General features: G+C 56.8%; 1 protein-coding gene across 7 annotated transcripts; it reads left to right on the top strand.

Annotated features, from left to right (window-relative positions):
- The first annotated feature begins 35 nt into the window (after positions 1-35).
- On the top strand, positions 36-27,665 carry CAMKK1 (calcium/calmodulin dependent protein kinase kinase 1). Of its 7 annotated transcripts, none has more exons than XM_036836299.1 (17): positions 57-164; positions 6,720-6,842; positions 6,958-7,359; positions 8,262-8,309; positions 9,143-9,196; positions 9,712-9,763; positions 10,016-10,149; positions 10,587-10,623; positions 11,485-11,506; positions 12,762-12,850; positions 16,114-16,313; positions 18,171-18,224; positions 18,853-18,926; positions 20,610-20,697; positions 20,918-21,046; positions 23,476-23,579; positions 25,711-27,665. In XM_036836299.1, exons 2-17 carry the CDS (start codon positions 6,810-6,812, stop codon positions 25,781-25,783), a joined length of 1,593 nt encoding a protein of 530 aa, XP_036692194.1. In that variant the 5' UTR covers positions 57-164; positions 6,720-6,809; the 3' UTR covers positions 25,784-27,665. The 7 variants fall into 7 exon arrangements, 6 of the variants coding, with proteins under 6 accessions (XP_036692196.1, XP_036692194.1, XP_036692193.1 ...); XR_005017747.1 differs by lacking the exons at positions 57-164; positions 6,720-6,842 and adding an exon at positions 2,248-2,381 and having other exon boundaries at positions 25,711-25,941; positions 26,684-27,665; XM_036836301.1 differs by lacking the exon at positions 6,720-6,842 and having other exon boundaries at positions 36-164.

Here is a 27,665-nt window from a genome sequence, read left to right as displayed (position 1 = left end):
CCGAGCGCGGCGGCTGGCTGGGGAGCTAGCGCCGCTTGGAGCCCAGGGGCCGGCGGTCTGAGCTCCGTGATCTCGGCCCTGGATAGGCGGGCGGGGCGGGGTGCGCGCCGCGGGAGCGAGCCTGACCATCCTCAGGGCCGCGGAGACTGTCGCTGGGCGCCGAGGTAGGGGTCGGCTGGGAGGGGGCCGGGGCAGGGGAGCGGGAGGGGACGAACGCCTGAACATCTGCTCGGAGGCCTGCAGGCGAGAAGGATGGTCTGCGTCTACGAGGACAGCGAGAGAACTAGTCCATGAGGGGATCCTCCCCCCTTCGGTCTGCGGGGCCCAGTCTATGAGGTGCCTCCCGGAGCCTGCTTCTGTCTGCGCTGTCATCCGGGACCGCATCTATGAGGGCGCCCCGCCGTCTGCGTCCCTTTCCCAGCTCTGGTCTGCGGGACCGCGTCCATACTGGGCGCACTACCCCCGCCCCAGCTCTTGGTGGGAGGCCGTGTTTATGCGGAGTGGGCCCAGACAGGTGAACCCACGTGTGGATCTGCGCGGAGCGCTCCTCCCACACTGCCCACCTCCGAGTCTTCGTGCTGGAGCTGGGGCGGGGGGATGAATGGGACAGATGCGACGCGCGTGGCTTTAGCTGCGCACTCCTCCCTGGTTGGGGCGGGGGTGGAGGGGGGCGGCGGAGGTGGATGCTGCGGTTTCGGCGGCCCGACAGGCACAGAACTGGTGGCTCGGAGGGTGCACACGTGCACAGGGACCTGTGTGTGGTGTTTGGAGGCGGGTGTGCGTGTGTCACGTGGGCACAGGAGTGTGCCTGTGTGCATTACAGGATGGAGTGGTGTGTGCGGGCGGGTCACGCGGACATCGGCGTGCGCTTGCTCTGGGAGTGGGGTGTGTGTGTGTGTGTGTTTGTGTGTATCTTGAGGGTGCAGGGGTGTGTAGAGAAGGCTGCGTCCCGGGTCACAGGACTGTGCCTCGGTGGGCTCCTATGGGGCTGTATATCTGCCAAGTGGGCCGGGAGGGTGGGGGGTGGGAGGAGAACACAGCTTGTGTCCTTGAGGGTGCACTGGCTGCCCCCACAGCCCTCACTCCGTCCTTCAGTGCATACAGACTGAGCACCCACTGTGTGCCAGACCGTGTCCTAGACCCACAGACTCCGGGGACTCCTGCCCCTTCCTTGGCCTCTTACCCTCAGTCCCCACAGAAGGCAGAGGGATCATTTTTTAAAACCTCATCCAAATCGAGTCACTCCCCTATCCAAAAAGACCCCCAAAGCCAAGCCCTGAGCCCCAGCCAGGAAGTGGCTCTCTGTCATGCACAGTGTGAACTTCTATCCTCTCCTCTGAAACCCATACTCAGCAATCATGAAAGAGCTTAAATGCCACCTCCTCCAGGAAGCCATCCCTGAGGCCAGGCACAGTGAATGACTGGGCCTTGTCATCCAGGTGTAACTCTGCTTGCCATCAGGTACCTCTCACACGTGGACACCCCACTGTGGCGACATCAGCCTCCTTGCTGTTCCTCAGACAGCTCAAGCACCGTCTCACCTCACAGCCTTTGCGGTTGCTGTGCCTAAAATGCCCTCCCCAGATGTCCACACTGTTCGCTCCCTCACTTCCTTCAGATTCTGCTCAAATCCTGCAACAGAAAGGCCTTTCCTGATTGCCCTGTATAAATAGCACCCCCCAGTGCCTCACTCTTGATTCCCCTGACACGATTGTATTTCTTCTCCATAGCATGTACTGTTTGACATACTGTCTATTAATTCCTGGCTTTCTTGTTTGTTGCTTCTTGCCCCACTAGAAATTAAACTTCACCAGAGCAGGGACTTGGTCTTTTTGGTTCGCTGCTTTATTTCCGGGCACCTAGCACAGTGCCTGGGCACATACAGCAGGTGCTCAATGAGTTTTTCTCGCATGAATGAATGACTCTGGGTTTGCGTCCCAGAAGTCTGTGTCCCTGGCTGCCCCCCAGCCTGTGAGCCCCAGTCTGAGTCTAGGTCTCCTGCTCTTCTGTCCTCTAGATTCCAAGATCCCGGAAGGCCAGGTCTGGAAGAACTGGGACCAAATTTGCATGTTAGGAATATTCCCTCTAGCAACTGGTCTGGAGGATGGGGTGTGGTGGGGTTGGGGTGTGAGCCTGGAGGCGGGTGGCCTGTGTGGCGAAAACAGGGGGGAAGGAAAGTGGAGGTCTGCGTCTGGACTTTTTAAGGAGTTGGGCTCAGTGACCTCATCCAGCACAGCAGTGGGGAGATCAGGAAGGAGATGTCTGAACTGCCCTCCAGCAGCAAAGGAGAGGGAGGTGTGTTCTGGCAGAAGGCACAGCTTGGACAAAGGCCTGGCAGCAGAACAGAGTCTGCAGTTTGGGACTTGCAGCCAGAGTGGAGAGTAAGTGTGGGATTAGGGGGGATAAGGATGGGCAAAAGGGAAAAGATGGCTGATAAGGAGGGCTCCTGGGTTTCTGGGCTGGGAGAACTGGTGGGGGGGGGCACTCGTCTCAGCAATGGGGACAGAGGAGGAAGAGCAGACTCGGGGAAATGCTGAGTTGAATTGGAGCCTCGTTGGAACCGAGCTGCCAGGGAACACGGAGGGGAGGAGGCGCAGACCTGGTATGGAGGATGCGGAGGGGCAGAGGGAGAGGGGGAGGCCTGGAGACCATCAGCCAAGGGTGCTCAGGATGTGCTGAGGGCTGCCGTGCTGAATCAGGCACAGAGCCCATCTCGGTGCCTGGGGCCTCCCTGGGAATGGGGGGGCGGGGCGCGTCGTCACAGCAGGCGTCCTCGAGCATGACTTGGCACCAGACGCCTGGGCCTCCCTCGAGGGGACTGAGTCATCCCGGGCGGGGGTGGGAGCCACAGAGGCCACCCGTTGCCAGGGCCATCCAGACACTTGTCAGGAGCATAAACATGGCTCCTGTGAGGCAGCCCAGTGATGTCAAGGCCACTTTCTGTGTCTGGCCCGGGTGACTGGACCACCTCCTTACAGCTTTCCCTTCTGGCCTGCCCTCTGCCAGCCAGGGCCACAGCTTGTCTTGCCTAGATGATAGCTGGTCCCCTGCTCAACCTTGTCCTGAGGTTCTCAGCAGCCTTCCAGAACTCAGGGTGCGGCCTGACTAGTCCCTGAAGTCATCCCAGGAGGGGCTGCGTGAACCAGCGTGGATGAGAGCAGGATACCCCTGCTCTGTCCTGCGCTGGGCCTCCTCCGAGGGACCCAGGTGATGAGGCACATCCTGAGGGGGAGGCCTGGCCAAGCAGGGTCTGGAGCCTGGGTCTGCATCCCTTGGGAATAGCCAGACACCTGCGGATGAGGGACATAGCCTGGGAGGGGAAGCCTGAGGGGGTAATGCGCCAGGCTACCTGGGAGCGGGGGCAGATGTGGGGCTGTGCTTTGTATGTACATCAGGGCTCGCCCTCGGTAGCTGTGCCACAGACTCGTCCCAGCTCCACGTCGCTCAGGCACAATCCGCTTCAACGTTCACAGTCTCATGCCTTTCCTCCCATAGCCCTGGGAGGCAGCACGATGGTGGCTATCTGTGCAATTCACAGATGAGCAAGCTGAGGCTCCAAGAAGCTCAGTGATTTGTCCAGACAGCACAGCCACAGGCTGGGAGGACAGACTGGGGTGGCAGTTTTCAGTGAGGGAGGTTCTGAGCCTGGCCATTCTCGGCTGCGGACCAGGCTGGTCCCTGGGAGGCTCCCATGCCCATAGGAGTCCTTGCTCTGCCCTGGGCCTGGGTGCCAGCCTGTCTGTCCTTCTATTTGCCCATGTGGCTCCCAGCCACCTGCTGAGTCAGTTTCTACGTAGTGTGCACGGAGGCCTCAGCTTAGGGAGGGCCTTGAGAGACCCCCTGGGTGAGCCTCCAGAGAGGGGTGGGTCCTGCCCAAGACACACAGCCCAGCCCAGCAGGCAGCCCCAGGCTGGTAGACGGTTGACCATGTGGGAAGTTCAAACGTGACTCTGTGGGATCAGGTTCCTATGGCCCCCCGGGGGCGCAGGCCCCACCCCCCATTCTGGGGCACACATACACAAAGACCTAAAGGCACACAATGCACGTGAACACACTTATCCACGAGTATAGACCACACCCATAGATTTTTGTTTCTGTGCAGATGCCCTCCTGTGTGTGTTCCGCCGCCCCTGCCCCCCACCCCCCACACACGCTGTCACCCCGAGCCTACAGCCCTGCTTCCACGTACTCTCTCACGCGGACACACGGCCCTGTCGCCTGGACACGAGGCAGGAACCTGGGGCCTCCCCGGGGCGCCTCCTGCACAGACGTGCTTAGTCACCTGAATTTGATCCAGGCGGGAGGGAGGGCGGAGGGCCTGACGTCAGCCCTCACAGCTGTCTTGTGCCGCCCGCGCATCCATCTGGGCCACCGCGTGTCCCAGGCAATCACAACAACAGCAGCACTACTCCGTTTTACGGGGCTTCGTTAGTGGCAGGGCTGGTTCTGAGCCCGGGAAGGGTGTTCACTCCTTTTCACAGCCCCGCGGGCGGGTGATACTGCTGTTAACCTCATTCTGCAGATGGGGAAAACCCAGGCAGAGTGCAGTCACCTGCCCATGGGCACATGGCCAGGAAGGAGCGTAGCCTGGCAGCCTGGCTTCAGAGCCTGGGTCCTCAACCAGGTAACAGGGCCCCAAACTGGAGCAGGAAGGCTCTGCCCTGACCTGCTGTGTGACCTCAGACCCATCCCTGCCCCTTGCTGGGCCCTACTTTCCCAATCTGAGAAAAGAGGGAAAGAGAGTTGAAGGAGGATGGCCTGTGGCTGGGGTAACAGCCTCAGGGAAATCTTATGCAAATTTGATGGGCTAGGGCAGCCTGTGGCCTCTGCCTGTGGTGACTCTCAGTCCCCTCGGTCACTGCTGTGGACAAGAGGACAGGAGTTCCGCACACTGCCATTCGTTCCCTGCCATGGGCTGGGGCTTAGGCTCCTTGGGGTCTCCTCTCCCCTCTCTGCTTTTCCATCTGTCTAATGGGGCCAGGACTGTAATGATCACTATGGCAACCACTCATTCATTCAAAAAATATTTACTGCTACTCTGTGCCAGGCACTGCTGCTGACGCCAGTAATCTTATGGAGACGAGGCAGACAAGAGCCCTAACCTGTGGAGTTTATATTCTGGTGGGAGAAAAAGGGCCTACAGAGTGAGGGGGAGGGGCGGCAGGGTGAGCCACCTACAGGGTGGGCCAGGCTTGTAGGGCTCCCTTTAGCCTTGGCTTCTTCCTTCCTGCAGCCATCTGGTTCCCAAAGCCTCCCTGATGCTCTAATCCCATTCCACCTCCTCCAAGGAGGCCTCCATGATGCTCCAGCCCTACTCCCTTCCTCACCTACTTCAGAGAGTCCTCCCCAAATGTTCTACTCCTACTTGCCACTCTCACCTCCTCCAGAGAGGCCTCCCTGATGCTCTAGCCTCACCAACCCCCACTCCCCTCACTCCTATAGGTCCAGTGTCCATGTCTTTTCCTGTTGCCAGTCTAAATTCCCTTCTCCCTTCCTTTCCGCATGCCAACATCAGCTCCACCAGGCTTCCACTCATACAATACACTGTGTGCCAGGCACAGGGGGTCTGGACCACACCCTTACCCACAATCCATCTCCAAGTTTTGCTGTGGCCCTAGGAATCTGGGAAGGTCCTGCATCTGTGGTACAGATGGGGAGACTGAGGCTCAGAGTCAGGAAGGAGCTGCCCAGGGCCCACAGTAGGTTGGCAGGCAGGACTGGAACCCAGCCCAGGCTCCTCTGTGGCCAGTGGACTCCAGTGAACCCTGCCTCCTTGACATCTGTCAAAGCAAGGTGATGGGGGAATAAGGGGTGTAACGGAGACCATGTTCTCAAAATTGTTGTGTGGTGACAGCGCAAGTTACTACCAGACAGGAAGGGCAGAGGGTCAGGAGTCCACTTACTTCCTTTTCCTGAGAAGATGCGGAGTCTGGTCCAGGAAAGGGGAGGGGCATCGGGTGGGGTGGGGCCAGTGCTCAGCCTGGGGCAGAAATGGAGTCCCAGCCTGAGTATCAGCGTTCAGCCCAGAGTTGTAGTCGAGTGTGAGGGCTGGGGCTGGATGTTGGAGGTTGGTTTGGGGTTCAAGCTGGAGTTAGTCCTTGGCCTGGAGCCTAGATGGGGGCTCAGACTGCAATAGGGCCAGGGTGGATATAAGGCCAGGCCAGGGGGAGCATCTCAGCCTGAACAGATGTGGGGAAAATTTTAGCCACATGAATAAACTGGAAGGAAAAACCAGGAGAAATAAGTGCAGTGAAGTCTCTCTTCACAATCACCAAAGTAGCAGCCCCCTCCTCTAAAGGACTCTGTCCTGGGTTGCCGGCTCTGCTAGGGCAGGGAAGGGAGCAATGGGAGACTTGCCCTGTGGCCCTGGAGAGGTCTCCTGGAGGAAGTGAGACGGGTGGGAGAGGCTGGAGACCCAGGGGAGTCTTCCTGGAAGCAGTGACGGGTGGAGGGGGGTGCCTGGAGAATCAGGGGCCCAGCTCAGCTTCCAGGCGGCAACAGCAGCAGCATTGGAATGCTCTGTTGTCAGGGGGTGGGGCTGTGAGTCACTGGGCTGTCTGCTGGATGGGGGCCTGAGCTGACCTGGGGCTCTGTTTCTCCCAGTACTGCTGGGCCTCCAGTGTTCTGCCCATGTCTGTCTGTCCTGACTCCAGAATATCAGATTCTCCCTGCTTCCCTGTGAAGCCAGGAAGGCTGATGTGACTGTGCCTGTTTTACAGATGCGGACACTGAGGTCTAGAGGGCTGGTGTGCAGCAGAGCCAGATGAGTTCCTGAAATTCCTTTAGTTAGTAGGGAGACCTGAGTTTGGATGCTGGCAACCCAGGCAGTGGGAACAGGCCAGGTAAAGACATGGAGGTGGGACTCACAGTTTGTGGCTACGATGGAAGAAGGGCCTGGAAATCTGACCTCCTTGCTCTGTGGCCAGGATTGAAGGCTTCTCTGCCCTCTTTTCTCAGGTTCCCAATAAGGCTGCACAGAGGAACCCCCTGACTGTGGCAATGGAGGGGGGCCCAGCGGTCTGCTGCCAGGACCCTCGGGCAGAGTTGGTGGAGCGAGTGGCAGCCATGGATGTGGCCCACTTGGAGGAGATGGATGGCAGCCCAGAGCCCACCAGGAACTGTGTGGACCCTCCATCACGGGCCAGAGCTGCCTCCGTGATCCCCGGCGGTACTTCAAGATGCCCCGCCGCCCGGCCCAGCCTCTCGGCTAGGAAGTTCTCCCTGCAGGAGCGGCCAGCGGGGAGCTGCCTGGAGGCCCAGGCTGGGCCTTACGCCACAGGGCCTACCAGCCACATCTCCCCACGGGCGTGGCGCAGGCCCACCATCGAGTCCCACCACGTGGCCATCTCGGACGCAGAGGTTGGTGGGGCAGAGCTAGGGGGTGCCCACGAGCTTTTCAGTAGTCCTCAGTGAAGACCCTTTGCAGTTCCTATCCCTGCCACACAGCTGTCTGGCCTTTGGTTTGCGTACCCCCAGAGCTGAGGAGCTCACTACCTCACTACCTGGTCTCTTCCCACCCAGGGGAACTTCATCTGAGCCAATTGCTGCCTCCTGTAAGTCTCACCATTCCCACCCCCAGTCCAGGCCTAGGAAATAGGTCCCTCCCTTGTTCCCCCAAGAAGTCCTCTTAGAGATTTGAAGATAGACAATGCGTCCTCCTGTCCCCCAAGTCTTCCCCAGCTTGAGCCTTCCACCTCTAATCCTGCCTCTTAGAGTCTGCTCTGACTCAGAAGCTGCCAGCATGCTACCAGCCTCTGGGCTCCGTCCTTGCCACTTAGATCTGAAAGGGAACCCAAGTACGAGCAATCTACAGGCTTCAGAAGCTGAGCTTTTCACGCCTGAGCCAGGGCTCTGGTCTCCTGTCCCCAAGGCTCTCCTCATCTTTCTTGTCCATGCAGTCTCCTCATTCAGCTGCTTCTGGAAATACTTGCTCATGGGTTTCTCCCATCAGGGTCTCCCAGCCCTCAGCACCCAGGTAGGAATCAGTGCATTTTTTCCACCACTTCCTAGGGAGCAAAGCATAGGCGTGGTTCATCATTCATGTTTTCAAACATTGTCCAAGTCTCCTTGTCACTTTCAGCATCACTTTTGGCATTGGCACCACCTCACTTGCCTATGTAAACTTGAAAGGTTGGTGAGACCCAGGGTCTGGGAGCAAGGGGCCTGGGGCCAGGATGGGGCCCTGGACGTGCTCCTGGAGTGGGAGCAGTGCTGCTTCTGGATCAAGCTTTACCTGATGTCCTCTCTCTTTCCCCCACCAGGACTGTGTGCAGCTGAACCAGTACAAGCTGCAGAGTGAGATTGGCAAGGTAGGCCTGGAGGCAGGCCAGGAGCAGTGGGAACTTGTCTGGGGGATTTGCGGAGGCAGCCTGTCCAGATCCTCTGCTTGGCAAAATCCCCTCTCCTCCTCTGGGAATGTGAGGCTGGGCCAAGAAGGTCCTAGCCTGGAAATGAGGAAAGTTTTGTCCTCTATAGGAAACACCTGGGGTGGGGGGTGGGAGATGACTCCTGATTCCTGACTCCCCAGAGTTTTTTTGTTTTATGTTTTTTTTATAAATTTATTTATTTATTTGTTTTTGGCTGTGTTGGGTCTTCGATGCTGTGCGCGGGCTTTCTCTAGTTGTGGTGAGCGGGGGCTACTCTTCGTCGTGGTGCACGGGCTTCTCATTGCGGTGGTTTCTCTTAATGTGGAACACGGTCTCTAGGCGCGTGGGCTTCAGTAGCTGTGGCACATGGACTCAGTAGTTGTGGCTCGCGGGCTCTAGAGCGCAGGCTCAGTAGTTGTGGCACATGGGCTTAGTTGCTCCGCGGCATGTGGGATCTTCCCAGACAAGCGCTCGAACCTGTGTCCCCTGCATTGGCAGGCGGATTCTTAACCACTGCGCCACCAAGGAAGTCCCCTCCCCAGAGTTTTTGATGGAAGGGACTGGGGAAGGCATAGAGCTGTGTTGAGCCCGGCAGGGGCAGTGACCAGGGCATAGGAGCCCTCTCCCTGCCTGCCTGAAATTTATGCCCACTGGTGGCAGGGGTGGAGATGGGAAGCGGGAGGAGGGGGCTGGAGCCGTTCAGGCTCTCCTTCTCCTGGGCTAGTCCTGGGGGAGGCTGTCCTGTCCAGTGGGGGCTGACCTGTGTCTATCTGCAGGGTGCCTACGGCGTGGTGAGGCTGGCCTACAACGAAAGTGAAGACAGGCACTATGTGAGTCTGGGGATAGCTGGGCCCTAGGAGGCTGGGGGGTGGGCAGAAGCTGGGCTAAGACAGAGGACAAGGCTGCCTGTGAACGGAGTGAGCTCCCTCTAGTTGCGGCATGCAGGCTCTTTAGTTGTGGTGCGTGGGCTTCATTGCCCCGCGGCATGTGGGATCTTAGTTCTCTGACCAAGGATCGAACCCACGTCCCCTGCATCGGAAGGCAGATTCTTAACCACTGGACCACCAGGGAATTCTCGGGAATGAGCTTCTTGACCCTGGGAACATGCAAGCAGAGGCTGGAGGCCTCCAAGGGGAGAGCTCTAGAAAGGCTTGTGGGGGGATAGGGGTAAGGCCTAGGTTCAGGTACGGCTACCTCCTATCCCAGCATAACTGCAGCCAGTCCATAGCCTCAGTGCCAGTGGCAGATGCTCGTGTGCCTTTCTGGACCTCAGTCCACATGTAACCAGCCTGTTCTAACCCCTGGTGGCTTCACACAAGTGACATGTCTGCCCCTCCCTCCTCAGGCAATGAAAGTTCTTTCCAAGAAGAAGTTACTGAAGCAGTATGGCTTTCCACGTACGTATCTGTCCGGTCCTGGGCTTGGGAGCTCCTGGCCTGGGGGCAGAGGGGGAGGAGACCTCGGAGGCTGGTTTTTGTTAGGACTGGGGGCAGACAGGGAGAGCGTGAGCAAAGGCCTGGTGGTGGGACTGTGCTTGGGGGGTTGAGGCCAAGGCCATGGTCTTGCAAGATTCTTGCTTGAGGCTGGTCACAGGGCCGTGGTGAGGCCCAGCCTTCTGCAACTGGCTGGACCCCCCTTCCTGGTCACAGGTCGCCCTCCCCCTAGAGGGTCCCAGGCTGCCCAGGGAGGACCAGCCAAGCAGCTGCTGCCCCTGGAGCGGGTGTACCAGGAGATTGCCATCCTGAAGAAGCTGGACCACGTGAATGTGGTCAAGCTGATCGAGGTAGGTGGTGAGTCAGTGAGGCCTGTGGAGTAGCCTCTGGTGCAGGGGGCACTTGGCACGGACCCAGGGGTCCTGCTGAGGGAAATATGCCAAAGGCAGGGCCAGAATTGGGGTGGGGACTGCCGGGAGGCTTCTGGGGTCAGTTCAGGCTGGTCTGGGATGTTCTCAAGTTCTCATGGAGGGGAACGAGCTGCCCCAGAGGCAAGAAGTGAGGGAGGCAGGAGGGGAAGAGGGGCTGGGTGCCATGTGGTGAACCCAGGTCAGGGCCAGTGATTTCTGAGGCCTCATCTGCCTGGTGCCTGCATAGTTCCTGCTCCATCGTCCAGGGTGGCTGCGGAGCACACTACGGGTCCTGGGGCTGGTGAGGATGAGGAAGCCTGGGATGCCCACCCCATAACTCCCCAAGACTCACCCTCATGTCTGCTCCCTCTCACCAGGTCCTGGATGACCCAGCTGAGGACAATCTCTATTTAGGTGAGTGACCCAGCTCATCCCCAAAGCAGCTTACCCCGGTGGGTCTGAGTGCTCCCCGGGGACACACTTGACGTTCAGATGGGCCATGTGCAACGCACTGACCTCCTGGGGGCAGGGAGGAAATACATGTTCTCAAGGACCAGATTCTCTTGCCCAGCCCTGCTGAGCCAGGCTCAGAATATCCAGTTAGATTCAACAAATATTCCCAAGCCCCCACTCCACTGATCGGAGAGATGGTGGATCAGATAGATACAGGAAGTAGGCTATGTGATGTGGGTTCCCAGACTCCATCTGATAACTCTGTGCCTCAGTTTCCTCACCTGTAAAATGGGGATAATAATGGTATCTACCTCATAGTGTTGATGTGAGAAGTAAATGAGTTATTATATACAAGACACATTAGCTATTATTAGTAATAGTATGCAGTTGTTATTACTTAAGTCCTTGGTGCCTGATTCAGGGCTGGGCTTAGCGGCTCTCAGGGAATGGGCCAGAAGGAACACTGGCTTAGGAATCAGAGGCCAAGTCTTTAGCCTCCACTCCCTCTCCTATCTGCCTATCTGCTATGACCTGTGGGAACACTCCTGCCCCTTCTCTGAGGTTCAGTTTCCCCCCTATAAAAGGGGTCTATGTTGATGGTCCTCACTCGGCACCTGAGAATCTAGTGAGGCAGGTCCATAGTCGACCCACTCTCATTTACTTCCTCTGATACCCTGGGACCCCTGTCCTATCCCTCCCTCAAGTATGGCTGGATGCCTGCCCCCTCTCCCACCCTCCAGAACAGGGAGGAACCTTGGCATCGGCTGTTTTTTCAGCCTGGCTGCACCTTACCTACTCTTCTTTTCTTCTCTTTTCTTTCAGTGTTTGACCTCCTGAGAAAGGGGTGAGTTCCCCATCCCGATCAGGCAGGTCAAGTCTTCCTTTCCCTCCCTGTATCCCTAGTCCTGGGGTCAGCTACTCTAGTGAAAAAAAGAGGTCCAGGCTCTGTCCTTAGGGAGCTGTGGTCTGGGTTGGGAAGTGGGGGCAGAACGAGAGACCAAGAGGATGGTTCTTTGAAGGCCGGTGGGGTCAGTGAGACTGGAATAGCCAGGGAGGCCTCAGGAAGAGGGCGTGGGTTTCGAGCCAGGCCTTGAAGAACTGGAAAGAAGATTTTGATGGAGAAGAGGGAGAAGAAAGGAATATTTCTCCAGCAAAAGTATAGAGATGGAACTCAACTCTCATCTGTATTCAAATCACAAAGAGTTCTTTCAGTTTTACAAGTTTGTGAGTTGGGTGGCTGGGACCCCATTCACTCCCATTTACAAGAAGGGAAGCTGAGGTTCAGAGAGGGTAAGTGGCTTGCCCAAAGTCACACAGCAAGTCACTGATGAAATCTAGGGTTGTAACTCATGTTTGCCTTGTCTGACCTTCTCAGGGTATGTGCAGAACAGCAGACATGCAGTAAAGGGCACGGGGCTGGGTGGACTGGGGGCCCTAACTGCCAAGGCCTTGAATACAGGCTGTGACTTGTCTCTCTGCCTGGGAGGCTACCTAAAGACCAATTCGGGGAAGGGGCAGGGAGTGGTGTCCTTTTAAGACTCAGGGGCTTTCAGCATTTTTGACCTCCATTAAAAGTAAGAAATACAAGTTTTACATTGCCATCCATATCTGTAATTGAAACCAAAGTTTTATAAAACAGTGTATTACATGTGATAGACTCTGATATATTCTACTTCATTAGGAAAAAAAAAAAAAAAAAAAAAAAAGCAGTAGGCATCCACTGAATTGATTTCATGACCTTCTTGGTCCTGGACCTACAGTTTGAAAACACTGCCCTAAATGTCATCTTCACAACTGTTTGATTATAGATAATTGAGTACTTAGAAGAAGGAATACCAAGCCAATCAGAAATTAAAATAAAGCTAATTTGAAATTGTAGTCATTGAAAAGGGATATTTGCGTCTATGCGTGTTTTCAAATTTTCATTATATGGGAGAAGAAGCTACTATCTTGGGTTTTAGGGACCCGTTCGAGCATAGAGGGCTCCCAAAAGGTCCCGAGGGGTCTGTACGACCCAGCCCCTGTTCCCCTCCACCTGACATCTGCCTTTACTCATCCTGATTCCGGCTAAACATCCCTCCTCCCCGCCCTCCCCATAGGCCGGTCATGGAAGTGCCCTGCGACAAGCCCTTCCCCGAGGAGCAAGCTCGTCTCTACCTGAGGGACATCATCCTGGGTCTTGAGTACTGTGAGTGAGGGGCTGCCTGCCCCCCTGGGGCTGGAGACCCGGGGGGAGTGGAGGGGACACAAGAGGAGACGGAGCCCAGGCTGAGCAGGCTCTGAGCAGTTCCTGTCAATCAGTGCTGATTTACCAATCATCTTTAGCTGGGGGTGGGGAAATGGGCGTGTGGGCGGGGCCGAAACTTCCTGAACAGGTAGGGTGGCGGCAGACTTCACTGGGCATGCGCCAGGTCCTTCTCGGCGCCTGGTCGTCACCGCGTCGGCCTGCGCCTTGGATGTTCAGCGTGTATCTCACCTCTGCTGAATTCTTAGCCAAGCTTAGCCTCTCCACTGGGCCTCGAGAGCTGTGGGAAGGAATTTATGTCCAGCGGCTCGAGGAAGAGTCTGTCCTGGCATGGGGCCAGTGGGTGGTAGCAGAGTCGGTTTACTGTGAGGGGCCCTAAGGTGATGAGAGCTCAGAAGGGAGGATGTTAGTTTAGCCTCTATCATCTGTGGAATTCATTTATTCATTCATTTATCCATTTACGAGTACCTACTAAGTGCCAGCTGGGGGCGTGTAGATGCCAAAGACCCAGAAGTGATCTCAAGGATCTTGCAGCCTAGTGGGAGGGGCGGGAACCTAAGCAGTGCCTGCCAAGGCTGGGGAGGCACAGGGGCTGTCAGAGCACTAAGGGACCAGGGGTGGCTTCCTGGAGGAGGCCACTTATGAGCAGGGTCCTGAAAGATGAGTAGGAGTTCGTTGGCTAGTTTGAGGCATGGTGGGAGGGAGTACACCAGGCGGAGAGAACTGCATGACAGCGGCACAGAGGGGAGTACTATTTGAGACTGGGAGAAGTTCAATTTGGTTAAGTCCAACCTGGGAGCCAGGGTTAGGGAAAGGCGGTGCTGTAAACACTGTCCAGGCTGCACGTGAGGGCTGGGAATGCCTCCATAGAGGACTTTCATGACTTCATCCTGTCAGCCTTGTGAGCCCCTGAGGGCTTCGAGCAGGGGAGGGGAGTAGAGTAATAGGATTTGCGTCTTGGAAAGCTCTGTCTGGCAGCGTATGGTGGCTGGATGGAGGGCAAGAGGCCACCAGCTGGTCAGGGAGGAGGCTGGTTCTACAGCCCAACTGACAGATGGTGAGGCCTGGATTAGGGCAGTGGCAGCGGGGAGCATATGTGAACGAGGTGGGGTGGGCAGCATTGGGTGACTAACTGGTCATGGGGAGAAGAGGGCCCGCAGGCACCTAGGGTTCTGGCCTGGTTTGGGGAGTGGGGCACAGCCCATCCCTCTGAAATCTCAGCTTGGTTTATCAGAAGCATATTCTCTCCCTAGGGGGACAGGTGAGGACCAGCTGAGGTTTGACCTGCAGTGACTGTCTTTATCTCATTTGAGCCACTCCAGTGCCTTCATTTTAATGCTGTCTTTGTACCTATGGGGAAACTGAGGCACAGAGAGGGGAGGGCTTTGCAGAAAGTCCTAACAAGGGCCTAGAGGTGTGAGAAGGGGGCATTTCACCCTGGTGTGGTCGGCAGCAGACACAACCCTATACCAGCTCGGCTTCCACCCACTTCTTGTCCTGGGCCTGTTGTCTCCCATCCTCTCTCCCTGCAAAAAAAAACAAAACAAAAAAGCAGAAAAAACAAGCTAATCCCATCTGGCTCTTGGGTAAAGCCTCATCAAGACCCAGCTAACCATGATGAAGGGCTTTCTGGAGTGATCCGGTCAGCACCAGGGACTGGACAGGCAGACAAATGGTGGCACCCGGTGCTGAAGACCCGCCTTGTGATTCTGGCCCCCAGAAGGGAGAGCTGAGGCTGCCCGGGGAAGGCCCTGTGGTCGGGGAGGCTCAGGCCTGATTCTTACAGACGGGGCAAGTGCAGCCATGCAGGTAGGAGAAGCAGTCGGATCTGGAATATATCTCACAGGTCCAGTCCTTAGAACTTGCTGCTGAATTGGATGTGGGGTCTGAAGGAGAGAGCAGTTGAGATTTTTGGCCTGAGCAGCTGATAATATGGCCATTAACTGAATGGCAAAGACTAGAAGAGGAGCAGAGCTTTTCTGTTCTGTTTGTTTGGCGGTGGTGGTGTGTGTGTGTGTTTAGGCGGGGGGGAGGGGTGCCGGGGGGGGGCGGGGGTTGCAGACAAGAGAAATCAAGTTCTCAATTAAATATGTGATTGACAAATACTGAGGTATATGTTGAGATGTCTATGGGATATCCATGTGGATAAAGAGCTGCGAGTTCAAGGGAGATGCCAGGGTTTGAGATAAGAATCTGAGCCCACTTTCCATGGTCAAATACACAGCCTCCTGAGCCTCTGTGTTCTGATGGGTGTGTGTCAAATGCTTTGTGTGTACCTGGCACATAGGAGGCAATCGCTATAGGGCCATGGGTCCTGTTGTTATTCTTATTAATATATGATGCTCACTCCCTCTGCCCCCAGCCTTCCTCTCCTTCTCCTTCCCCCTCCCCTTCCCTCCTTCCCGTTCCATCTTCCCTCCTCTCCAACATCCTGGGGTCTGTTGGTCCAGGGGAACGTATTTGTTGAGCAGGGAGCCCATAAGTGGATGGCTGTGGGATGAGGTCAGTGCCTTGTCTCTGCTGGGACATCCCTGGCCGTCTCAGCCTGAGCTGCCCGTCTCTTCCCGGCAGTGCTGGACCCAGGAAGCAGGGTGGGCGCTCAGCCTACTAGAGAGGGCCGACCCTTACCCCGGCCACATTCATCCCGGCAGTCCCAAGGCCTGGGGTGCCCTCCCTCTCCAAAACTGCATCAGCCCAGAGTCCCTAGGGCTGAGGCGGTACCTCTGCAGGATACCCCACAATCCCACCCTCAGTCCGAGGAACAGGGACAGCTGTGACAGGCTGGGTGGGGGGATGGAACTGGGGAAAGATTTTGATGGGCTTCAAGCCTGTAGACAACACTCACATGGGAGGGCCAGGGATGGCCTATGGAGGACCCCTTCCCCCAGTTTCCTCTGACGTCCACCCTCAGTGGCAGGTGCCTTGATTGCCATGGAGAGAGCACTGGACTTGGGGTCCAAAGATTCCTAAGAGTCCAGTCCTGGCTCTGTTACTAACAGCCTAGGTTAGTGTCTTCACTGCATAGCTGAGCAGGGGGCCCTGAAGTCCTCTTCCGAGGTCCTCGAGAGCTGCATGTGTGTGGCGGACAGGAAGTCCCAGCTCCTTTTCTCCTGGAGTTTGAAGCAGCCTCCACGGCCAGGCGAGAGCAGGTGGGGGGTCTGGGCGGCAGGGCCCCAGGCCAGCGCTCGAGCTGCCTCTCTCTGCAGTGCACTACCAGAAGATCATCCACAGGGACATCAAGCCATCCAACCTGCTCCTGGGGGACGACGGGCACGTGAAGATCGCCGACTTCGGCGTCAGCAACCAGTTTGAGGGGAACGACGCTCGGCTGTCCAGCACGGCTGGGACCCCAGCGTTCATGGCCCCTGAGGCCATTTCTGAGTCCGGCCAGAGCTTCAGTGGGAAGGTGGCTCCCAGGACCCGGGCTGGGTTGGGGTTCAGGTGGAGGGGTGGGAGTACGTGCCACGGGGTCCCATTTCCAACCTGAGGGTGCCAGGGTCCTCATGTCTCAGGAGGGACCGAACATGGTCCCCTCCCTCACGTTTGCCTCGTTCTGGAGTCCGACAAACTCCCCCAACTTGGGCCTCCTCTCGTTCTCCAGCAAAACGGCCCCAAGTCTTCCCTGCAGGTACTTCCCGCCAGCTACTCTGTGCTGAGTTCTGGGCTGGGCTGTGGAACAGACGGAGCCTGGACGGCCCAGCTCCCTGCCCTTCTGGTCATGGTGCCAGGGCAGGAGAGCTCGTGTCTGGGGGGACATCAGAGGTTCCCCTGACTTCTTGGATACGGCAGCCTTTGAACTAGGCCTTGAAGAATGGGGAGAATTTGAGCAGGAGGTGGAGCCCAGAGAACAGACAAGAGAACTGAGGGGCACAGTGGGGCTTGGGCAGAGTTTAAAGGGTCTGGAAGTCCTAAGGGTCTGGGCTTTGTCCTAAGTGACAGAGGCAGTGGCAAAGCTTTCTGAACAGGGACTGTGGTTCTGTGTGTCCCCGGGCACATCCTGCTCTACCCTGTGAAGTATTGGCTGCCCCACTGTGGTCCTGCCATGGAGGAAATGGTCGAGAGGCACTTGGACATGTGTGTGAGTGTGGAGCTCAGGAGATGGCTGTAGATAGAGATTTTTTTTTTTTAACTTTTAATTTTGATATAATTCCAAATTTACAGAAAAATTGCAAGAATAATACAAAAAACTCCCCTATATCTTTTATTCAGATTCACCAATTATTGACATTTTGTCCCATTTACCTTTTCACTGTCTCTCCCTATATTTATAGAAGTTGGAGACATTATGCCCCTTTATCACTAAATACTTCTGGAGATATTTTCTGAGAACAAGGACGTTCTCTTACATAACCTCAGTACAGTTATCAAAGTTAGGACATTTATCATTGATAAAAGACTGTTATCTAATCGACCTTATTCAGATTTCATCAGTTGTCCCCATACTGTCCTTTAATGCCTTTTCTTTTTCTGGTCCAGGATCTGATTCAGGGTCAGTCACTGCATTCACTTGTCACGTCTCTTTGGGGTCCTTTAATCTGGAAAAGTGGCTTGGCCTTGACATTTTTGAAGAGAACAGGCCTGTTATTTTGTAGAATGATGTCAGTTTGCGTTTGTCTGGTGTTCCCTGATTGGATTCAGATGAGGCATCTGTGGCAGGAATACGGAGGCAGAGATTTAAGAATCATTCACATAAGAGAGAAAGTGGATACCAGGAGAGGAGGTGGGGTTCCAGAGGAGGAACTTGTAGAGAGAGGGAACATTCAAGGGCACAGGAAAGCCCCAAGGGGTTGTGGAGGTAGCTGAGGGCCAGGGGCTGTTCTGGTGTCGGAAAGAAGGTGGATGGTGGCTTTTCCAGTGGATCATCAGGAAGAGGGATGACTTCTAGAAGCCAGAGCTGGTTTAGCGAGTATAAGTTCAACATATACTGTTGTTTCTGGGGTGCGTCTGTGTCGTGCGTACAGCAAATGCGACCCTGTAGATGAAGGGGGTTTTGTACCTGTTGAGCTGGAAACATGTCTGGTTTGGGCCCATTCCAAGGAGACTTGGAAACCCTTGACAGCAAGGGCCCTGGTCTGGCTGTCCCTGTGTCCCCAGTGCTCAGCACAGGGTCCAGCATGGAACAGGGGCCTGGGAGTGTTTGTTGAGTGAATACATGACTGAGGAAGGAGGTTCCCCACTTGCCCTCTCCCATGGCCCACTGAAGCTGGGTGACCAAGGGGTGTCAATTCCTTTTGGGGGACTGATATGAGCTGTTTCTTTCTAGGCCTTGGACGTGTGGGCCACAGGGGTCACGCTGTACTGCTTTGTCTATGGGAAGGTGAGTGCTGGGTGGGCTGGCAGAGCTGGGGCAGCCCTGGCACCATGGGCTGGGCACCATGGGCCAGGATGCATGACAGATGCAGGCCCTGCCTTTGTGTCCTTAAGTAAAGTGACTTTTGAAAGAGCCCACCCAGCTCAAAGAAGACGGAAGGAAAAGGGACTTTTCTGTTCTCCTCGTGTCCCCTTGGGGGGATGGATTCATGTGCAGGAGTCCTGGGACAGCAGACATCCCAAGGGAGGTATAGATGGTGCCATTCATTCATTCACATATTCACTCATTCATTCATTCAACAAATTGTCCTTGACCTCTGCTCTGGGTCAGGCCGGACACCCAACCTTGACGTGCCGAGATCCCTGTCCGCAGGTGCTCCCACTCCAGGGACTGTGCTGAGGCATAGGAGGGAATCTCAGGGGACATGTTCCCAAACGTCAGGCCCCGGCAGTGCAGGCCTTGCTGCGAGTGGTTGTCACGCACTCATTCATTCAGCCCACACTTGTTGAGCATCTCCTGTGGGCTAGGACCTGAACAAGTTAGACGAGGTCCCCCCCATCTCACTAGGAGCCCAGAGCTGCCCCCAGCGAGCTGAGGCGCTGGGCCCCGCATCCTTTGTCTCTCCCCACCGCAGTGCCCATTCATCGATGATTTCGTCCTGGCCCTGCACCGCAAGATCAAGAATGAGGCCATCGTGTTCCCAGAGGAGTGAGTTGTCCACCACGGGCCCCGCCCACCCCCAGGGAGGCGTGTCTGGGTTTTAGCAGAGCCCACCCCAGCAGAGCCTGCAGATCTGGAGGTTGGGGTGCTGCTCCCTGGGAGCAAATGGAGGGAGATGTGAGCGGGGTCTCAGACATCTGGGTTGGATCTCATTGAACAGATGGGAACTCTGAGGCTGGGAGTGGGGCAGGGATGACCCCAGGTCACACATTCATCCTGCTGCTTCACTGAAGGCCTCCAGGAGGCCAGTGGCATCAACCCCATGCAGACCCTGCACCCGTGGGGAACCTCCACCTTCTCCACACGGGGTGGGGGAGCTTCACGATGCCAGTGCGCTCCCCCGTTTCACAGATGGAAAAGTGGAGGCTCAGTGGGCCTGGGATTTGAAGCCACTCCCTCCCCCTTGCCCCTTCCTTTGTGACTGAGGTCTCTGAGCCCAGAAGGACTGTTTGGAGAGGCCTCCCCACCCATCCACAGTTCTTCCGATTATGATGCCAGCTACCATGGCAGCCAGCCGGAGCCCCCTAGCGCCTCACTTTTCAGGGCCCTTTTACCATCTGCGCAGAGTGCCCAGGTCAGAAACCAACCTGGGAGTTGTTCTCGGTGTCCCTGCCCCTCGCACCCATTTCCTGTCCGGCCCCAAGCCGTGCTGAGTCCATCTCTTACATTTCTCTTGGTTCCATTGCAACGGCACCCCCTGCCTAGTTCAGGCCTCTGCCTTGTCCAACTAACGCAGTCAGGCCAGAGTGACCCTGATGAAGTGCAACAGATCTCACTACGCCGCCTGCTGAAAGTTTTTCCAAGGCTTCCCAAAGCCCACAAGAAGAGGCACGCCCTGGCCCGGGCATTCAGGGACCCCTGGGTCCCCCCACCTGCTCACCTGCCGCCGGCTCCCCGCTCCCTGCTGCCATCCCCACGGCACTGGCTTCCTCCCCTTTCCTGTGACTGCCTGTCTCCCAGCCTTCCCTCACCACTGCCACTCCCCCCTCCCCCCATCCTCCTGCGGTATATCCTTCTCCCCAGCCCAGGAGTTTGAAAAGGGATTAAGTGTCTAGGACAGCAGAGGGAGCCAAGGTCATAGCCCTGAGAGTAGGTTCCTTCTCCCAAGAATTGAAGTAGCAACGAAGCCTGAAGTTTAAGCAGAGACAGTCGAAGCTGATGTGGGGCTGAGTCCTGCTCTCCTCCCCCTGAGTCTCACCCCTGCCCTCCCTCTTCTGGGTGGCGGTGAGCCTCGGTTTCCTCCTCTGTCAAATGGGTATCTTCCCTGGCCACCTCCCAGGCGGAGGAGAAGATAAGATGGTGAGTGGGGGCGAAGGCCTCTTGGGGGTCCCATAAAGCAACTCTTCTCACATTATCCTTGCCATCTCTGCCTCCCAGGGGGTGTCCAGCACCCATGGGACCCCGTTTGTGTCTGTGACCTCTGCCCCCTGAGGAAGACTGCTTTACTTCATACTCAGGGGAGAAGGATATCCATACGCTTGTTCTGGAACTCTCTCCTTCCACCCTGGTACCTTTGGGGGTGTCCCTCCTGCTCTCTGAGAAGGAGGGTCGGTGGTGTCTCTGCCCTGGTGTGCACTGATCAGGGAAGCCTGGAGCAGGGTGGGATGGAGAGGTGGGAAGCAAAGGACCATCAGCTGTCTCTCCCTCATCTCCTTCCTTCCCCTTCTTTAGGCCAAAGGTCAGCGAAGAGCTCAAGGACTTAATCCTGAAGATGCTAGACAAGAACCCTGAAACAAGAATTGGGGTGCCAGACATCAAGGTTGGGGAACCAGAGGTGCTGGGCTGGGCTGGGCCACAGAAAACAGGCCTCGATTTCCCCTTCTGGGGAGCCTTACACCGGGGACATCTGTGTATTGGGTTGGGGTTTGGGGTTTTTGGACTTTGGACCCTCAAGGCGACTGCTGGTGGAATGCCTGGGTCCCTTGCTCGCCGACGTCTGTCGCCTGTGGCCCTGACCCTCCCTGCCCTCTGCTCCGCAGTTGCATCCCTGGGTGACCAAGAATGGGGAGGAGCCCCTTCCCTCGGAGGAGGAGCACTGCACCGTGGTGGAGGTGACCGAGGAGGAGGTGAAGAACTCAGTCAAGCTCATCCCCAGCTGGACCACGGTGGTAAGAGGATGGGGGTGGAAGGTGCCGACTCCTGGGAGGGCCTGGGGGGGGAGGCGTGGCTGCCGCCTGAGACTAGCTCTGTGCTGGGCCCTGTGGGGGGCAGAGGGCTTCCTGGTTGGCCAGCCCCGATGCTGGGCCCCTGAGGCCACCATTCCGCTAGAGGCCCACAGGAACAAGGTCACATTATTCAGCCTCGTGGGAGGGAGACCAGGAGGTGTGGTGAGGAGAGCGAATGATTTAAATATACTGCCCTCACTGAGTGTCAACATTCACCACGACCGGAGAAGCATTTCCTTCCTTCCTTCCTCCCTCCCTCCCTCTCTTTCTTCCTTCCTAACGTTTATTGAACTTCTGCTATTTTCCAGGCACTGGACTAGGTGCCAAGGACATGACAGGGAAAAGGCCTAGGTTGCCTTTGATTTGGAGACGTGGTCCCGGGGCCCCCGCATGTCAGGCAGACGCCACCTGTGTGCTCCCTCCACTCTCCTCTCATGTTTCAGCTTTTCGCATCCTCCTCTGGACATCTACCACGTTAACAGTTGGAAGTTATTAACGTAGCCCCTGATGGCCATCTGGTTTTTTTGGGGGGGGACACGGAGAGCCATGGCTTTCCCTGCGCTGAGGTTTCACAGTGAGTCGGGGTGAGCACAAGGCCAGGAGAGCGAGCTGGGGCCTGTGCCTGGCATGGGGTCTGGCCTGTGCACTTCATGCCTCCCTACTGGGTCCAGTAGGGCCAGCGGGCTACAGTCCTGTGCTCTACAGAGCTCCAGGGCTGTATGGGGTCCCCGGAATTGTCAGCTCCCGTAGGGTCCCTATTTCCACTTCCCTGGTCTTAACCACCATACTCTCTTTTCTTTTTTTTTTTTTTTTTTTTATTTATTTTATTTATTTATTTTTGGCTGTGTTGGGTCTTTGTTGCTGCACGTGGGCTTTCTCTAGTTCGCGGCGAGCGGGGGCTAGTCTTCGTTGTGGTGCGCGGGCTTCTCATTGCAGTGGCTTCTCTCATTGTGGAGCATGAGCTCTAGGCGCGTGGGCTTCAGTAGTTGCGGCACGCGGGCTCAGTAGTTGTGGCTCACGGGCTCTAGAGCACAGGCTCAGCAGTTGTGGCACACGAGCTTAGTTGCTCTGTGGCATGTGGGATCTTCCCGGACCAGGGATCGAACCCGTGTCCCCTGCATTGGCAGGCGGATTCTCAACCACTGAACCACCAGGGAAGCCCCATACTCTCTTTTCTAAACCACTGGAATCGCCTCCCAGGTTGTCCCCCTGCCCTTCCTCCACGCTTGCCCCCACTACAGTTAACACTCAACTCAGCAGCCAGGGTGGTCCAGTGACCTGGCCATGTCCCTTCTCAGCTCAGACCCTGCTCACTCAGGCTCCCATGTTGCTCAGAGTAAGAGCCATGCGCCTGACTGCCTGCCAGACCCTGCCTGGCCTGCCTGCCCCCCTTTCCCCTGCCCACCTCCTCTCCTCCCTCCGTTCACTCCGACCGTGGAAGCTGCCGCCCCAGTGCCTTTGAACATCCCTTCCCTCCGCCTGGGGTCCTCTGGCCCAGATGTCCGCAGGACCGCTTCCTCATCCCTTCAGGTCTTCACTCCACAGTCACCTTCTCAGTGAGAAGTGAGTGAACCTTCCCGGCCCCTTATCGAAAATTCCAACCTCCTCTTTGTCATACCTTATCCCCCTTCCTTGTTTTATTTTTTCCTCCTGAGCCCTTACCACTAACTAACATATATTCTACTGATCTGTCTTATTTATTGCCTGTCCCCGCAACTAGAATATAAGCTCTATGAGGGCAAGAATTTTTGTCTCATTGTGGTCCCTGTGCCTCGAATAGTGTCTGGCATATGTAGGCGCTCAATAAATACTTTCTGTTGGAAGGAAGAAGGAAGGAGGGAAGAAGTGAAGGCACCCCGATGCTATGTTGGTGTGTGAGAATTTGCGTGCGTGTGGGCAGGAGGATGGAGCTGTCCTTGTAGCGGGAGGAGGGACAAAGTCAGAGAGCTCGGGCACAGCAGCCTGTCCCCTCCTGGCACCCCCCCAGGCCACTGCGCAGCTCCTCTCTGGCCCCTGGGACAGCCTCTTCTCGACTCCATCCTTCCTGTGTAGCCAGAAGGCATTTCCTAATTGCACTCCCCATGCCCTCAGCCTGGCATTCCAGACCCTTCCTGGTCTGCTCCTGGCCTCTGTGCCCGCCACGCACCAGATGCACCGGGCTCCTCGCCGTTCCCGGAATTCACCCTCAACCACCTCCCCTCCGTGCTCTTGCCATTTCTTCTGCTTGGGATGCTCTTCCTTGCTCTGCCCAAGGAAAGGGAGCTTCAGCAGGGCCCACCCAGCAGCCTCCCCGTCCGGGAGGCAGGGTGGAGGCTGCCAGTGAGTCTGGGAACCCGGGGCCTGTGTCCCTCACGCTGATGTGTCTTCCCCAGATCCTGGTTAAGTCCATGCTGAGAAAGCGTTCCTTTGGGAACCCGTTTGAGCCCCAGGCGCGGAGGGAGGAGCGGTCCATGTCTGCCCCGGGAAGCTTATTGTCGTAAGTACTGGTGGGCTGAGGCCTGCAGGGTGCTCCCTGCGGTGGGGTGAGGCCTGTGGCCCCTCCCCTCACTCTCAGCATCACCAGGCTGTGCAGGCTGAGCCCGGAGCCTGGGGACTCGGCCAGGCCTCAGAGCAGGGCCCTGTCTGCACCTCTGTTCTCAGCCCACGGCAGCCTAGTCGAGGTTTGCAGGCAGACCTCTTTGTAGAACGTTGGTCTGTGTGTGGAGGGAGGGACGCTTCTGCTGACTCTTCCTGGTCTGGGGGCGGGGTGGGTCAGCTGCCTTCCTGAGTGGCCTGTGCTGTACATCTGGCCATTGCCGAGGCCGTGCACCCAGTCAGCACTTCGTAAATGCTTGCTCAGCGAGTAAGGACAGGCAGGCTGGTGACGACGATGATGGGCCAGGGAAGAGGAACCCCCAGTGCTGCAGGCTCCTGCCTGAGAGCCCGGCAGGTACATTCGCCACCTCCCGGGGGAGGGCAGAAAAGCAGTTCCCCAGACCTCCGTGGGCCTTGCCCTCAGCGTTTCCACCTTCTTCCACTGAAATAAAAGTTTGGGATGCTGACAAGGCCTGCTGGAGTTTGCGCACAGACCTGCAGAGAGAAAACAGTAAGGGGGTCCTGGACCAGAATGTGGTCCTGGGACTTGGGTCGCCTTCCTCTAGCCTGCGAAGGGAGCTGCGGGACAGAGGGGCTGTGCCAGCCAGCCCGCTCTGCGGAGGAGATGTGCCCCCCTGGGAGGTGAGTGGCGGCCGCCGTCCAGGTACGTCGGCCTCTGGGGAAGGAGCAGTTTCACTTGTGCCGTCCAGGGGCCCAGATGTGGGTTTCGTCTGTGTGAGACCACCCTCTTCAGACGTACGGGGTCCCATCATAGTGGACAAGCTGGTGTCTGCTCCCTGCCAGAGGTTGCTTGCACCCAGGGAGGTCCATGTGCCAACCTCTTGCCCTCCTCTTGACAGACTCCCTGGCCTAAGTGGGGTGAGCTCTGGCGCCTGGGAGAGGCCTCGACTGTCCAAAGCTTACTTCCTGTTCCCTGTCTCTTCTGTGAGGTGGCCAGGCCTAGGGAAGGGGTTCCCTGGGCTCTTTTAGATCTGCGGGCTGCGATGCTGGAATTGGGCATAGTGTAGGGGACCACGTATTCTGTGTCCAAATGGAGCCGCTCTGGAGAGCGAAAGAGGAAGCTATTACTAACTATGCCGGGGACAACAGGCAGAAACTAGGACCACGAGGCGCGAACCTGGACGTCTGGTCTCCAGCTCAGTGTCTGTGACTCGTCGCCCCCTAGTGGTGGTTCAGGCCAGTCACAGGCCAGGGACGCATCCACGCAGGGCACAGGGCTGGGCATCAAGAGTACAATTGAACAAGGCAATCGTTGTCCTTTCACGGACATGTTAATGGGGAGACAGGTCAGTTCCTTCATCTGGACTGTGAAGGGATTGGGCTTAATACTTCCCAGCTGTAACATTCTATAGTTCTGTGACTCAAGTTTAATTTTGAAAAGCAGGTTTTACCTCATCAGAGTCCGAACATTTGTCCTTGATTGTCTCTGTTTTTTATGCTTCGGGATAATTGTTGAAACTCTACAGTAGATTTAAATGGGATTGATCCTTTTTAAAGGTATCAAAATCCACTCATTGATCATGTTTAAAAAAAAAGGTCTTGGGGGAAAAAAGCAGATACAGGAATCTACTGGATATGTGACAGAATCCTGAGACCAACAGGTAGAATCTGTCCTGTGAACAAAGAAGAGAAAATGCAAAACCAAAGCCCTTCGACGCAGGACCATGGGGGCTGATCTAGGCCAACCTAGGAGGCCTGTGACCTGGCTGGTCCTTGAGGATGCAGGGAAGTCAGCTCAGGAAGGTCAGACCTGGAGAGGCTCCGGAAGCCAGGCTGGGAAATCTAGACTTCGTCTCCAGGCAGTAGGGAGCCATGGAGGGTTGTGGGCTGAGACTAGGGGTGAGGAAACCAGCAAGGGACCACAGTGCGGGAGGGTGAGACTGAGATGAGCTTAGAAAGTAAGTGAGGGGGGATTTGAGAGATGTGGATATAAATGCCTGTGTGTGTGAGTGTCCTCGTGCATGCATGTTCTGACCCCTGAGGTCCCTCTGCCTCTGGTGTCCCCTGAACAGGAAAGACGGGTGTGGTGAAGGAGGCAAAAGCCCGGAGCTCCCCGGCGTCCAAGAAGATGAGGCTGCGTCCTGAGCCCCTGCATGCGCCCAGGGCCGCCCGGCAGCACGCTCATCCTGCGCCTCCAAAGGCCCACTGCCCTCCTGCCAACAGCCGGCGCTGCGGGCAGGGGGCTGGGGACTGCGGCCCCTCTCCCGGCCCTCCTCCCCTGTCGTGCTGCATGACCTCCGCAAGTGCGTGTCCAGGGACAGGATCGGAATGTGTGTCACCTGGGGTTTGGGGGGGGTAGGGCTCCCACAAAGCCTTTTGTTTCGTCCTGGCTCTCCCTGGCGCGACCCATTCTTTGGGGAAACTGGGTGCCCGTGGTGCCTTAGAAACCTCACCGGCTGGTTGGCAAGGCCCAGGGGCAGGAGGCAGGAAACCAAGATGGCAGGTGGAAGCCTCGTTTGCTACCACTGCAGAGGCCGGGCGGGCGTGGCTCAGCTGCCACCTGCACAAGGAGGGGTGTACCCTGCCCTCCTCAAGGGGGCACTGCCAGAGCTCTTGTCTACTGAGAACACTGACGTGGAGGCTCTGAGCCCTTGGTGGGTATTCCTGGGCCTCACTGGGGCGGGGGCCAGTACTGGAGAATCCAGATTCCGTTTCTGTTATCTTTTTTTTGGTAACTTGGTGGGGGAGGCAGGTGCAAAGCTCTGCCTGGGAACACGTATCGAGCTTTCCTCCGGCTTTGGGTGGTTCCCAGCATACCCACCATCACTTGGCAGCCAAGTGGATTGGACTGGCCTTCCCGGATTGTGTTTCACACTCTGGAGGATGGGCTGAGTGAGGCTTTGAGCAGAGGCCCGAACCAGGAGCACCACCCTTCCCTGCCCGCCTCCCTCCCTCCCCCCGTGGCTCCCCAGAGCCGTGGCTGCCAGAGATACCAGGGCTGACATCGACCGAGGGCCCTGGACTCACAGGGCTGTGACCTTGCAGATGCTGAAGTAACCGAAATCCAGTCTTCGATCCAGCACCGGCCTCCCCATCTGGTCCCGGAAGCTGCCCTCGTGTTCCAATGATGAAGGACCAACTGCCCAGGTTGGAGGCCTCGCTAGAGCAGGAACCCTGGTGGGGTGTGCACGCTGGCAGGTGGCCACGGAGAGGTGGGCCTTTTGTCGCTGGCTCGCCCCAGGACAGTTGTCATCCGCCTGCTCAGAGCTGGAGCCGACTTCTCTCTGCGATCAGTGCCTGGCTGGCTGGCTTGGCCTTGACTGACCAAAGGCTGAAGAGACTGACCCCCAGCGGAAAATAAAGCAGGACTCAAATACCTGCCCTGAAAACACGGGGTTCCTGTTGCGGGATTTCAGTCGCCCTCACGGGGTTCCTGTTGCGGGAGTACTCTGTTTGGAAGGGAAGGAGGTGCGGCTGGAGGAAGGCCGCGTCCCGCGTGTGTCTGTGCCTGCGGCTGTACATCGCCTCTCCGTGCACGCACGCCCGTGCGTGCCCATCTGCTGCACACGGCATGTCTTGCACCGGCACGTGCATCTGTAATATAGTGTCTATGTTTATTTAAGGCTCTGAGCAGAACGCGGCCAGTTGTCACTGGGTCCACATTTCTCCCTGCTCCTCTGCACTAAGGCATTGTAACCCAGGGCTTAAACAATAATTCGGTACTGTTCTTAAGAACACTTTTATAGAGTTCATGGAGGCCATTCACGGATCAGCACGTTTTCCCTGAGCCTCTCTGCACTGGGGCCTTGGAGGGTAGGGGTTCCAGGGACACGCTCCCCGCTCGCAGAGCTCAAAGGTGGGCCCGGCTTCATTGCCCGTGCTCACCCCATCACTGAGCCTTTGGGTTGGATCATTGTCTCTGAATGTAGCACAAGGGATGGACAAACTCCATAAGAGTGTTTTAAAAATTAACTTCCTAGGAAGTGAGTTAAAAATAATAAAAGCCCTTTCTTGAGTTAAAACAAAA

The sequence above is a fragment of the Balaenoptera musculus genome, chromosome 20, assembly GCF_009873245.2.
Source record: "Balaenoptera musculus isolate JJ_BM4_2016_0621 chromosome 20, mBalMus1.pri.v3, whole genome shotgun sequence".
NCBI classification, from domain to species: domain Eukaryota; kingdom Metazoa; phylum Chordata; class Mammalia; order Artiodactyla; family Balaenopteridae; genus Balaenoptera; species Balaenoptera musculus.
The sequence above is the reverse complement of the archived record's forward strand: the minus strand, read 5'-3'. Positions and strand labels throughout refer to the sequence as shown.

Excerpts from the sequence above, each read along its gene's own strand:
- CAMKK1 (XM_036836298.1), top strand. The coding sequence starts at position 2,259 with ATGTCTGAACTGCCCTCCAGCAGCAAAGGAGAGGGAGGTGTGTTCTGG. Across the intron at positions 18,927-20,609 it reads GCCATCGTGTTCCCAGAGGA|GCCAAAGGTCAGCGAAGAGC; the intron begins GTGAGTTGTCCA and ends CCCCTTCTTTAG. Across the intron at positions 23,580-25,710 it reads GCCCCGGGAAGCTTATTGTC|GAAAGACGGGTGTGGTGAAG; the intron begins GTAAGTACTGGT and ends TCCCCTGAACAG.